The sequence below is a fragment of the Chlamydotis macqueenii genome, chromosome 17 (genome assembly GCF_036417535.1).
Source record: "Chlamydotis macqueenii isolate bChlMac1 chromosome 17, bChlMac1.mat, whole genome shotgun sequence".
Lineage (NCBI taxonomy): Eukaryota > Metazoa > Chordata > Aves > Otidiformes > Otididae > Chlamydotis > Chlamydotis macqueenii.
The window spans coordinates 2874137-2888395 of NC_141572.1; the positions used below are offsets into that span (position 1 = coordinate 2874137).

Genomic DNA, 14259 nt, shown 5'->3' on the forward strand with positions numbered 1-14259 from the left:
CTGTTCCAGTATCTCACCACCTTCACAGTAAAGAATTTCTAGTCTAAATCAACCCTCTTTCAGTTTAAAACCATTACCCCTCATCCTGTCACTACACTGCCTGATAAAGAGTCCTGAGTAGAGTAGAGGGGCAGAATCGCCTCCCTCGACCTGCTGGCCATGCTGCTTCTGATGCAGCACAGGATGCAGTTGGCTTTCTGGGCTGCAAGCACACATTGCTGGCTCATACTCAGTTTTTCATCCACCTGAACCCCCAAGTCCTTCTCCGCAGGGCTGCTCTTAAACCACTCATCATCCAGCCTATATTTGGGATTGCACCGACCCAGGTGCAGGACCTTGCACTTGGCCTGGTTGAACTTCATGAGGTTTGCACGGGCTCATCTCTCCAGCCTGTCAAGGTCCCTCTGGATGGCATCCCTTCCCTCCACGGTGTCAACAATACCACACAGCTTGGTGTCATCAGTGAACTTGCTGAGGGTGCACTCTATACCGCTGTTTGTGTCCACAACAAAGATGTTAAACAGGGCTGGTCCCAATACGGACACGTGAGGGAACACCACTCATCAGTGGTTTCCACTTGGACATCGAGTGGTTGACCGATCATCGTAACTCTTTGAATGCAGCCACCTAGCCAATTTGTTATCCGTTGAGTGGTTCATCTGTCAAATCCCTGTCTCTCCAGTTTAGAGGGTGTCATGCAGAACATGACTTTGTTCTCCTTTGCTCTATCGATACTGTCGTAGGAGAATTCAGTGTAATCAAAGCATGTAAATTCTTGCGAGAAGGAATCTGCCCTCGCATTATCTTGGGTATGCACATCTTTTTGTGGAGCTTTGCATTTGAGACGCTTTGAAGGAAGGAGAGGCCAGCTTTCTGTTTGAATGGGCTGGGAGCTTCCCTTGCAAAGTGTTTGTAATAGTGTCCAGTTGCTTTGTTGCAGTAGATCGCTCGGCTGCATAGCGCAGGCAGTACGCTTGATCTCTGCCTGTGCAGTAAATCTAAGGCAGGTGTGCTGAATTTACAGTTTTGTACACATCTGTTACCGTGCACATGCTGTGGGTGTCTGCGACTGTGGATACATGTCGTTCAGGTGGCAGTTTTCTTCCTCTCCTGAGGGATTTGAAGCTGGGCTGTGGCAGAGGTGAATTGCTCACAAGCACTTCATGTACTCACGGGTTGGGTATCCCTGTGTCAAAGGAGAAAGGGAATGATGCTGCTTCTTGCTTCAGGTGATGAGTGTGCTGATCGGCTAGATCAGTGCCCAGGTCTGGCTCCCAAGGTAACAAAACCTACTCTGGCTGCTCCTCAAAGTTTGCTGCTCCCATTCACAGGATGTGGTGGGCTGTGTACAGTACTGACCTGGCTGTGTTGTAGAATTTTACTGGCGTTTTCTGTGCGGTGGATGTGTTCAACAGCATATCTCTGTTTTTACATTTAATTACAGCACAGGCTGGGCTTCTCATCATTCCTTTTGGCATACTTCCTGGAATAAAGTGGACTGCGAGAGTATTTCAGGAATGCTTGATGCTCTTGCTAAAGAGAAAGTTGGAGGCCACTTGTGGGTTCAATGCTAATCGCTGGGTCGAGCCGCACGGTCACAACTGATAGCCAAGAAAAGCACACTACTGAAATGCCCAGGTCCTATAATGTTACATTTTGTGGTGATTTGGTTTTTGGCAGGATGTTCTTTTTCAAAACGGGGGGGGGGGGGGGGGGGGGGAAGTCTGAAAGCAAAAAAACTGTTTTAATGGAATTTTGTACTTGTGCTACAGTCCAAACGTTCCTCCCTGCACAGCAAAGCTGCATGGTCTAGAGGAGCACAGGGCTAAGAGGAAATGATTCTGCTTTCACCTTTTTAGAAAAGGCTGCTGTTCCAGCTACTGCCAGCGTAAAAACCTTGTGTTTTATCAGGCTGCAGAGACAATAGCAACTCCTAACTTGTTAAAAAATAAAATGCTTTTTAGATCTTGAAAGATTTTTTTTCCCATTTGTGCAGTTTTTGCTCATCTGTAATGGCACATTCTACTGATATCTTTTCCAAAAAGCACTGATACAGAGAAGCTACAGCCTGAGCCTTTTCTTTCTGGTTGGGTCTTAGTAATGCTGAGTTGGAATGTTGCAGCCAAGATCCTTAAATCACCTTTTTTTGGCGGCAGGTTACTCTGCTGATACAGAAGAGTAAACGGAGATGGAAAATTAAGTTCTTCATTCCACTGCATTTGTAAGTAGCAGGAACACATACAGTACAGTCTTGTGGTGATGCAGCTGTATTAGCAGCTGCATTATGTCAAAGATCAAAATCACGGCGGTGGCAGCAGTCAGTGGGAAATCTATCAGCTGAGATGACCGAAGTCTATCCTGGAGAATGAACACAAAATAATCTTTGCAGTCCTTAAGAAGTGCTTTCTCTTTTAATAAGTAAGAAGGTAAAATTGCAGAGGAAATGCAAAAAAAAAAAGTCTTCCTAACACTAACTTGACTGTTTCGCAGCCTTCTGGGTCTCATATGGATTCTTTTAATATGTAAGCTCTACTGGAATACCTTATACAATTAGTCCAGTCACCGTTCTCACTAGAGAGTGTTAGCCAGGTGTCTTGCCTTTGCTCTGTAAAGGCTTACTTTGTGCCCTGATGGAACCTCTCTATGTTACTACTTTTTTCCTCTCTACCCAGTTGCCTGGTTTTGGCCCTGTGCTCTATTCCTTGTCATGGTTTAATTTCTTCTCACATGAATGAAGTGGAGACTTCCTTTTTTTTTTTTTTTTTTTTTTTTTAAAGTCATGGCAGTATGTAGCAGAGGCTCGGTTAGATTTGATCTTGTCACTGCAGTGAATTGAAGACAGAAGTAGTTCTACTAGTGAACTCTAGATTTTCTTCTTTTAGGTGCTCATCTTACATGATTTGGGCTCCTTTGGGTAAATTTCAAATTCTTACATTCTTTCTGTTTTCTGATGCTGGAGGAAAATAGGGCTGAGAGACAATGGACAAGTTAGGTGTTTTTCAGTGGAGTTAATGAATGCATGGGTAATTGTTCAGTGTCATAGAGCTGTCAAATCTGTAGTGCCTGCTGGGACAAAGCACAGACTTTATTGCATGGGACCGGGCCAGTTTCTAGGCTGTCTTGGTGCAAGGCAGTGTATGAAATGAGCCGAGCTCTCATCACTGCTCTCACATGAACTTTCCATGTTTCTCACTGAATATGAGCTAGTACTCTGTGTTTTGTTTTGTGTGGGTTTTTTTCCCTTGGTTACTTGTCGCTTACGAGTGGAAGAATCTATAGATTTGTTCTGACCTGTACACTATGGTGAAAATACATCTCACTTAACATCCTTCACTTGTTTTCTAATGTTTTTTTTTTTTTTTTTTGAGTGGGAAACTGGTAACTTGCTACAAGTTCTTACTTCGGTTCTTACTTCAAGCATCACTACATGCATGATGTCCCACAGATTCCTTCTCTGAGTGCACTGAAAGCTTCAGATTAGAGCCAAGTGCTAACAAAAAATGTTATGTAAAACCAAGTAATTTGAGGCAACCTGATTTGGAATAAAGGTCGTCTTCAGAAGAGGTCTAGTTCTGTAGGAATAGGAACAAGGACAAAGTGAATGCATTGTAATAACTTCATTTGCTCAGGTGATTGTTTTTCATACTGTTTCATGAAGTCTGTGGTTTTGGCAAGCCAGTATTGCAGAGTGTCTATATATTTGCCTTTACTGATGTGTCTGGTTATGTTAAGGTTAGGCCTTGCTTTTTGGTTATCAGAAACATTTTTGATGCTGACGAATAATTGCTGGCAACCTTAAACACACATCTTGTACATCCAAGACTAGAAAGGAGGAAAAATAGAGCAGAGATTAGCTGTTCTGTTAGGTGTAGAAAGAAGCTGTCTTAGCAGTATTAATACCCTATACAGTAATCTGCTGTTGATGCTGAGAAAAGATTATCCCTGCAGCGAAAGGTGAAATCTAGAGCAGAATCTTCCAAGGAAACTTGAAATCCTTCACTTTCATTCCAGAGTTCTTGTATGTGTCCTGTCGAAGTAAGCTTTGCCGATAACTTTCCAAATATGAGTGTATGTTATTTCAGTTCATTGTGACAGCTGCATCAGTAGTGTGAATGAACCAACCCTACTGTTCTCTGCCCCCCCACCTGCAGTGCATGCGAATGGCTGTACAGAATTGGCCGATGGGTTTGCCATCCAGTACGTGGTCTGAAGTTGGCTAGCACTAGCCAGCTTGGAGGAAGGTGCACACATCAGATAGCAGCAGTTCTGTTCTCCGAGATTTTCTTTTCCCTGCCCTTACAATTTGGTTATTGTTGAAGCTAAACTTAATATTTAAAACTTTCTCACTCCTGCCGCTGTCACTTTTATGATTCTTTATTTACTCCTTCCCTTTGACAGTGAATGAGGATTGAAGCTCTGCAGAGAACTGGAAATTTTTACACTACTGAGTTTTCATTCTATATGCTGTTCAGTCTGGTAGTCCAACAAGTCTAACTTTAATAGAAATAAAATTTTATTTAATGAGATGCTTATTCATAAAACAGTTGAATGTCTAATGGGATATGTATATTGAACCATTATAGGTTCCCGACAATAGCTTGCTGAAGTTGCAGCATGGTAGATCTGTAGCTTTTGCAAATTATTTTTACCTTGATTTGGAGAACGGAACTTACAATCAAATAATGGTAGAAAAGTCTAGGCTCGGAGAGATTTCTGGAGATGATCTGATCCAGCTTTCCTTTGAAGGCACATCCTTAGCATCCTTGTTATCCAGGGCCTTGTCAAGCCAAATCTTGAATATTGCCAGTGGGGGATGTTCTACCACTTCTCAGGGCAACCTGCTCCGCTGTTTAATTGTCCTTACAATTAAGAATTGTTTCCGTATATCTAAACAGAATTTTCCCTGAAAATCTGTTGTCTCTTGTCTGGTCATCGTGCGCCATGATGAAAAGACTACCACTGTCTTCTCTATAGCTACCTGTAAGACTGGTTAGATCTCCCTGAGCCTTCACTTGTCTAGGCTGAATGAATGGAATTCCTTCAACCCTTTTCATATGTCAAGTTCTCCAACTCTTTTATCATCTTGTTGGCCTTTTGCTGGACCTTCTTCAACCAAAACTGACCACATTATTCCAGGTATGGTCTAGCAAGTGCCAAGTACAGTGAAATTAGCACGTTCCTTGACCTGCTGGCCATACACTGCTCCAGGTGCAGCCTCAGCTGTTGACTTACATTCAGTTTTACTGTCCATGAGAAGCCCCATGTCTTTTTCAGCAGAGCTACGCTGCAGCCAGTCAGACCACATGCAGCCTGTACTGCTGCTCAGTATTACTCTGTCCCACATGTAGGACTTCAGATTTATCTTAATTAAACCTAATGCAATTCTTGGTGGCCTGGTCTTCCAGCCTGCCACAGTGACTGTGTCTTGTGGCCCTTCCTCCTGGCACATCTACTGCTCCTCCCAGTTTGTTGTCTTCTACAAACTTCACTGAGAGTGCATTCGGTCCTCTGATCTGGGTTGTTTGTAATGATATTGGATGGTATCAGATCTAGTATCAACTCCAGAGGAACTCCACGTGTGACCAGCTGCCATTTCAACTTTGAGCCATTAACCACCACTCTTTGTGATAACTACAGACTTTGAGCCAGTTCAGCCAGTTTTCCACCATCTTGTGGTCCAACTGTCTAGTCCATATTTTAGCAGCTTGTCAGCAAGGATGTTGAAGGAGACCAGTGTCAAACGCTTTGCTAAAATCAACACAATCTTACTCTCCCCAAGATGGAGAGTAAGAAAACAACTACTTTGTCTGAGATTCATGGCTAATTCACCTGTAAACCAGAGGCAAAAGCATGACAGGCACTTGCACTGCAGGAGTCCCGTTGTAAGCACTGTCTGCCCCAGTGGGTGGTGTTTCACCACATCTAGGCACCTAGTCAGTAGAAGTGTTTTAAGCTTGAATTCTTAAATTCACTAGCTCATGTTGCACTTTTAGTTGATACCCATGTTTTAGAAAATTGCAATATATTCTGTTTGTCGTGATCTACTGAGACTACTGCAATGTAAGCCTGTGGAATCCAAGTAGAATCCACCAGCTACCTCTAGCTTGATGTGATGGAGTGTGGACAGGAAGTTTTCTGTTGATGCAACCCATGTCTACTGGCCTCAATGTTGACTCTCTGGATTTTTCTGTACCTTAAATACGTATTTTCCAGAATTATCCTACTGGGTTGACACTTCTGATTTGCACCTTAAGTTTAGCCCCACTTTTGGCCAAAGGGTGGAGGGCAAAGAACAATGTTTCGTGACTTGTAGGATTTAAAGAATTAAATTTATAATGAAGAATTCAACCAGAAGAAAGTTATGGAAGGTAATGCTGAGTCTTAGAGGCATGTTATTGAGGTTTTCAAGACTGTTCTGATTTTGTTATCCAGACCTGGCTTGTATTGATTAGAACTGATGTCTTGTCAGGAAGGGGGAAAAGTTGGGATCTATTGGGGTTGTGTTGGTTTTTTTTTTCAGTGGGACTGAAATTAGGGAATCTGTTTACAGTGTTGACACGCTCTGTCTCTCTGCGAACTACTGGAAGTATGTAAGACACAGAAACAACAGCCTGATTTTATCCAAACTAACACAGGCCCTAAAGCAATATAACAGGATCAGCCTGATGTGTGTGGACATGGCTGTCCTGCTTCCACACCCAAGCCAATAAATATTTGGTGACATGATATACCATGTGGATTTAATGGCTTGAAGGTTGAAGCTCACTTGTGATCTTCACATGATGTGAATGTACCCTTTGTTGTCTTTTTTGTTTGTTTGTTTAGGTCCTTTGGGATCCTTAATTGTAGTGTGAATTGAAAAAAAAAACCCAACTCTATGAGTTGTGTAGGTCCTGTAGATCTTCACATTCACTGGAACAAACAGTCCAGGAACAGTTTGGCTTTGCAATGCACATGTTTTTAATTGAACATTGCAATGTTTTTGTCAATTGTCCCTTCCTGAAACGTACAGACTTCGAGGGAGTATTGCTGCCATAATATAATTTGTTTCGTTAATTACTCTGGTGAGATTCCAGTGTGATGCAACAAAATCCTCATGAGTTTGTAGCCTGCAGAAGTACCTAGCAAATTCTCTACGTTTGCCAGCACAGAGCCTGCGGCACCCTATTAGTTTTGCTTACTGCTTACACTGGGTTTTGCATTTGGGTTTGAGGTTTCTCGTGCAAGATCATTTTGCCATTCTGTGGTAGTTTAATAAATTTTGGTCTTCTCTCTCCTTCAGGCTTCTGTGGGTAGATACTCTGTGCCCTGCTCATTGGACTACAAAATGGAATCCACTTGCTTTGGTCAGGTTTGTCCTTGCGCAGCAATGGTAGTAGCCAGCAGGCCCATGTTGGAGGAGAATTCTTCTGTAACAGCTGTTCGGTTTTGTTCGCTAGCCAGAGCACAGCTTTCTTCTAGTAGCTAGCTCATAGTACAGCCTTGCTATAGCTTGTGAGTAAAAGTGTGTGTTCTAAGTGGGTTCAATTAATGGGTTTGGACAAGAATTTGAAAAATTATTTCCCTCAGAGTGAATACAACTATGTGAATGGCATGAGTCCTGTACTGAGGAGATGAGTTTCTGCTGATTTTTTTCCCCTTTATTGACAAACTTGCCAGGGATTCCTTTTTTAGGTTCTTGCATCAGGCTAGAGTTCAGAAACTTGATAGGAAATGTAGTTCTTTGGACTAGGTTCAAGAAGCAGGGGCTGCTGGTATTTGGAAAACAAGTTTCAGAATACCATATAGTGGTTAGTAAATACTGAGCAGAAGAATTTTGCTTGCCAGAAAAATAATTGATATTTCTCAGATCTCATACAGTTCTTCATTCTTACCTGTTCTCCAGTCCAGCTTCATATTACACGTTCAATTTGAAGTCTTGTGCAGCTTTTCAGAGAGACGGCTCATTTAGTTAGACTTACTGATCTTGGTTTTAGTGCGTGTTCTAAAATTCAGTCTCTGGATTTCAAACTTAGGTGCCTGCTACCTACTGCATGGTACACATGCCTCAGATGATAGTAGCTAATATCGTCATGTGTATTTTGTCTAAGGTGGCTGTAAGCACATGATGCTCTCTGAGTCATTCTTAACGCATGCAGTTTCTCAGAGTCTTACTTCTTGGCTGGTCTGGTGGTGAGATGAAAGGGTTTTCCTCTGGTCTTTTTAGACAATATATACCTCTGCTGGAAGGGAGGACATACTAGATATGGTGTCTGTTTCTACCTTCTTCTTACTGGAAGCTGCACTACAGGAGTGGCCATCCTGGATGAGGCTCTGAGCAACCTGATCTAGTCAGGGATGTCCCTGCTCCTTGCAGGGGGGTTGGACTAGATGACCTTTGAAGGTCCCTTCCAACCCTAACCATTCTATGATTCTATGATCCTTTATGATCTTGGAAGCTGGGTACCAATTTTTTTCATACAACAGGAGACAGAGTCCCGCACTTCTGTCATGGGGAACTATAGGGACAATAAATGTTGTTAGCAGTTTGTCAGAAAGAGATGAGTGCCTTTTTAGGGGTCTCATTATTCCATTTGGGTTGAAACTAGAGTCAAAATGATCCAGTAATTTCAGCCTTGGCAGCTTCTGCTGGCTTACAGCTCGCTGGAGGCAGGAAACAAAGTATATGGCAGCCTCCATTTCAGCAAAGCTCTGCTGTTGGTGTATGATACGAACCTGGAATGAGATTTACAGGAGCCATAGGTTGGTTTGTAGTTTGTTATGTCCCTAATTGCTCCTTATTTTTGCAGTCATTCATAGAATCATAGAATGGTTTGAGTTGGAAGGGACCTTAAAGATCATCTCGTTCCAACCCCCCTGCCCTGGGAAGGGACACCTTCCACTGGACCAGGTTGCTCAAAGTTCCATCCAACCTGGCCTTGAACACTCTCAGGGAGGGGACATCCACAACCTGTTCCAGTATCTCACCACCTTCACATTAAAGAATTTCTAGTCTAAAGCGACCCTCTTTCAGGTGCCTCACCATTGCCAAGTGCAGGGGCACGCAATCACTTCCCTCCTTCTGCTGGCCAGGAGGTTGTTGGCCACCTGGGCACACTGCTGGCTCATGTTCAGCCAGAGGTTGACCAGCACCCCCAGGTCCTTTTCTACTGGGCAGCTTTCCAGCCACTCTTCCCCAAGCCTGTAGCGTGGCATGGGGTTGTTGAGGCCAGTGCGCAGGACCTGTCACTCGGCCTTGTTAAACCTCGTACAACTGACCTTGGCCAATCAGTCCAGCCTGTCCAAGTCCCTCTGCAGAGCCTTCCTACCCTCAAGCAGATCGACACTCCTGTCCAACTTGGTGTCATCTGCAAACTGACTGAGGGAGCACTCAATCCCCTCTTCCAGATCATTGATAAAGGTATTAAATTTATTAATTTAGTAAACAATCTTTATTAATTGATCTGGTTGAGGGTATCAAGTTAATATTCGCATCATGGTTGAAAAAGCTTTTTTTCTCCTATTTAGTAAAGTCTAAAATCATAAGGAATTGTTGGCTATGGCATCCCAAAGGTCTAGCAAAGCTTTTTGTTTAAGTGATTTGTCAGTTCTTGGTAGAAGTATAGAGGTTATTTGAGTTTTGAAGGCTCTGCTGCTTCCAGGCCTTTGATTTTTGTCTACTAAACTGTGCGTAGGTCCTTTTCCAGGCCACCTAGCTTTTTGAAGAAGACAGGAATGTTCAGAAATGCAACTTTGATTTTGCTAAATGCCTGGGAGCTCTGTGCCGCGTGGAAAACATGCCCTATGTGTGAGGGTGAGATGCTTGAGCTAGGGCGTGCAAGTGCTTGACTGTTGCAAATTCCTGACTGTCTTGCAAACCCTATTTAGAGGCCTTTAATATTCTGCACTGCAAATATTTAACTGTCTTTAGAATGGTGTGTAATTTGGAGCTTTTTTTTGCCTCTAAATAGGAAGGCTGTCTTCTCAGGTGTTTGGGGCATTGTTGCTGGAGACAGAGTGTTGGGTAGTGTTATTGTAGAGAAGGAGACAAAATCACCAAATTCTTTTTAGAAGTAAGGAAGCACAGGCTTTGTAAAAGGAAGAGGCTCTTTCAACTTTAGGCTTATCCTGATTGCCGGGGACATAACTGCAGAATGTGCTTGGTGACTGTGATCTAAAGGGCTATTCGCACTTGGAAGCTGTTACGGAATAACAGTATTCTGGAGGAAAGTGGCTGCAGAAAGAATTTTCTCTTCCTCTTGGTCTGCTTCCAAGATGTTTTCTGGACTAAAGTGGGTAGAGACAGTGGTTTTTTTTGTATGGTCGTGAAAAAAAGATGAAGACTTTTCATATCCTGACAGTGTATAGAAAGATCCTGAGCTGTTCATATGGTGGTTTGTGACACTGTAATGCTTTGTCCTAGCACACAGGGAAAAAAAGGACAAAAAGGTGCAAGTTTTCTTTTCATCATCAAGACTTTTTTGAGGTGATAAAGTTACAAACTAAAATGTTCCTCCTTTGTTGGTTTACTGTTTGTCTGTTCTGTAACACTAACCCACTTAAAATTTGCGTGGCTCTTTCTGAAGTTGTTTTGAACCCTCATCAATGTATACAGGTTTGTAGCCTTGGATAAAAGCACCTGAGTCGTGGTTTCAGTTTTGCCCTTTCAGGCATGTGGAAGATGCCCCAGCACATTTAAAGGTTTTTGAACTAGAAACTTCTTAGATACAGGCTATGGTTTCAAAGCTCAGTTGATTCAGCGTATGTCAAGGGAATTACATCAGGGGAATGGTTCTCTGTTTCTTTAGATATTTAATGTAGATTAAAGCTTTGCATTTACTTAAAGGATCCCATGGCCTCCTTTTGGGGTTAATTATGTTGGAATATCGGCCCTGGCAATTTTGGAGAGAGCACCTTTTGCCTGACTCCCGTCCCTGTTTTTGTGTCTGTGCTGCATAGTTTATCCATCAGATGCTGAGTTTTAGGAGCGGCTCATCTTCCAGTGGTAGTACCTGTCCCAAGCTTGTAAACAGAGTAAGTTGAGCTGCTCATCTGTGTGATACTGTAAACAGCTCAGCAGTGTGTAATAGTAACTCATAACAAAAAAAAAAGAGGAAGGAGTAAGAGCTAGGCGGAGTATTCTACACTGTCTGCCTAGTATTGTGGTGGCCTTTTTTTTTTTTTTCTCAAAATACAGGTGGATTGGTGATGAATCTTCAAAAATAATGAGTAGTAGGAAAACCTCCTGTATTGTGTCAGATCACCGTGTTTCCCATATTTCACAACAATCACTCAAGTTATTCAGAAAGTCAGGGCCCCACAAGATAATGTACAAGCATTGTACATTGTACAAGCTTCAATACAAGCTCTCCTTGTATTGAATCACTTGCAAAATGAAAATCAAGGTACAAGGCATGGGAGAAAAGGACAAAACAACAAGCTGATGATGCAGAAGAAATGGCAGGATTAGCAGCCGTTACATGGTGCTACTTTGCATGGATCGGTGAGATAGATATATCGAGATGTAAATTATTGAGCAGTATAATCTTCTCCTATTATAATCAGCTACCAGAAAACAAAATTGTCGTAGTGGTGATACCAGTTTTTGGTTTTCTTCAGTTAGTTTGGCAAAGGTGAAAGAAAGGCATAAAACTGGATAAAGTACAGACTTTTTTTGCAAATAACTTTTTTTCTGCATATATGTTAAAGCCTGGGCAACTCTTAGGCAAGAGTCTGTGAAAAATCTGAGATATTAGTTGAGGGAAAAAGAGAACAAGGAGAACATAGTAAATAGTGCAAGAAGTTAAATGTTTCACAACCTGGTTTGTACACAAACATATTATCCTAATGAAGGACAGCAAACTTGGAAAAGACAAAAAAGTTTTAAAAGTTGATGCATAGGAAGCTCCTTGCTGTAATAAAATTAGAGTAGCTACATAGTGTTGGAAAGAGGAGGAAGAGATTGAATATCTGAAATTAAACATGTATTGTTGCCTTGTGTAAGAAACACAAATATCTAAAAAAGAGACTGAAGTTTCTCGCTTTCTGATACCTACCTCTCATTTGGGTTCAGAAAAACTGGAGACTGTTCCACAATAGTTGAAGTTTCTTATACCTTACTTTGAACTACATGATAGGCATGTTCCAAAGGATGACAGACAGTTAATATTGTGCAAATATGAGAAAAAAAAAAAAGATAATACCTCTCAAACATTGTTCTGCATCTTATGACACGTAAAGCTTTTATGAGTGACTCCACAAAGCAGTTTGTATTGTTTCTGTCAGTTTGCAAGGAAGGGTGGTTTGCAATTCAAAGTGGAGCTTTGTATTTAATTATTTTATATCTGAGAAGAGGACTTATATTTAATTGTAAGCCTGAGTGACAGTGAGCTCACTTAACATTCCATGATCTTGTACTCAGAGCATGCTTCGGAAACATACTGAATTCTTCATGTATGCATCCTTATGTTTCCATTTTTCTGGTGTACTTTAATAAATAAAAGTGTGTATTTGTTATAAACTAGGGTATTCAAATCAGTCTGTATGGTTTTTGAATTCTGCTGATTGGCTAAAGGTTTTTTTTCTGATTCTATTTCAGATGCATCCACTTGGACTGTGTAATAGCAATGATGAGGAAGATCTGTATGAATATGGCTGGGTAGGAGTGGTGAAACTGGAACAGCCAGAGCTGGAGCCTAAGCCATGCCTTACTGTCTTAGGAAAGGTAAGGGGGTAGTTTGGGGTAAATACTATGTGTAACTGTTTCTTGGACAGGTTAGTTCCTTTCTGAGAAAAATCAGCAAGAAATAAAACGAGAGAACTCCCTTTACTCCACAAAATATTACTGTTTTGTCTGTTTTCACACTAGGTACTTCAGGGAAAGATAGTGTCATAACTCAGCTGATAGAGACAGTGATGGGGAGCTGAGCGTACACATTCCCTTTTGGAGCTCTGTAGTAACCTAACAAAGACTTCTGCAAAAACGGCTGTTTAGCAGAAGTAGTACTGCAGTGGAAATAGGGTGAACTGCAGGTGTGACGCTAACTCAATCAAAGGAGGCTTCTTATCAAAAGCAGCCAAAATGAAAGCATTTTACTGATTTTCCTTAGGTACAATTTTTTCAGAAGACATATATTAATTTCCTTTTTGGGGTGAGAGGAGTCTTCGTCCCTAGAAGAGATTTATTTGCTTTAATTGCAGGATAGATGTCTCTAATAACAAGTTAATCTTATTGTATTGGTCAAACAAATAAAAATTTTCCTTTTGCTGGAATCTCCCTGTGGAATACGGCTTCTGGAATCTAAATTCCTTGCAAAACATTTTCTTTGTTTTATGGGGTGAAGTCAGTTAAGATATCATTACTGCTGCCAGATATGTTAAAAAGGAAAGCAGAAAGCTGTCCTTTTTTTGTTCTCAGCCTAGAATTTTTGAGGATTGAGGTTATTCTGTGTTGACATTTGAAGTCTAGAGTAGTTGGAAGTATGTGAAAGAGCATAAGCCACAAGTCTTACCAGTAACTGAGGAGTTGAAAACACATAAAATCTCTGGGGTCCATCCTAAAATCCAGCTGGCTCGAGTTGCTGAAACTTTGTAGGATAGTGTTGGTGACTTCAGGTGAGCAGTGAAAATGTGTTGTATCAGGCAGAAAAGAAAACCCTAGGCTGATGTTTTCTAGGTAAAACTTCCCTCTGTATATTTATAAACAAAACTTATAAAAACCTCACATTTCAAAGGAAATGAGAAACCATCTGCTTGTCTAAAATTTGCTGCAAGTTTAACTTGTGGTACGTGTGAGAAACATCTCTCTTACTGCCCTTTCTATTGAATTTCAACATAATACAGCTTTCTTTTCTTGGAATACTGTTTTTCTTTCACAGAAATTCCAGCTGATGCTTCTTTGCTTTTAGGAGGATAAAATCTGAGGATAAGGTTTCATGAGTGTGGGAATTAGAGAAGACTGGGTACTGAAAGATGCATAGGAACCCATAAATAAGGTCCAGGAGTAAGTTGAATCTTGGGGAAAGCCATTTAAGGCAGAAATCTGTTCAGTCCCATCTGTCAGGCTCTTGAAAAGCACGTGAGGAAGTAGATGTGTGAAATGGATGAAGAAAGTAGAAACCATAGATGTCCTGCACAAACAACGTTATAAATATTTTCTGACATAGTGATGTTGCATGCCTGATCCCACTGCTGTGTACCCAAATCCTATAATGGCCTCTATACTCTCCAAGTCCCCAAAACCACATCAATTTCTAAAATGAGTACACCTCTGATCCTAGC

At 41.5% G+C, this 14259-nt stretch overlaps 1 protein-coding gene across 4 annotated transcripts in view; it reads left to right on the plus strand.

Moving 5' to 3' along the window:
* The window catches only part of ZNRF3 (zinc and ring finger 3), a 92171-nt gene that overhangs the window by 39365 nt on the left and 38547 nt on the right, over nt 1–14259 (plus strand). For all 4 annotated transcript variants that reach the window (XM_086761456.1, XM_086761457.1, XM_086761459.1 and 1 more), the window contains exon 2: nt 12578–12703. In XM_086761456.1, coding sequence (XP_086617582.1) covers nt 12578–12703 — 126 coding nt within the window. The remainder of the gene's footprint in view (nt 1–12577; nt 12704–14259) is intronic.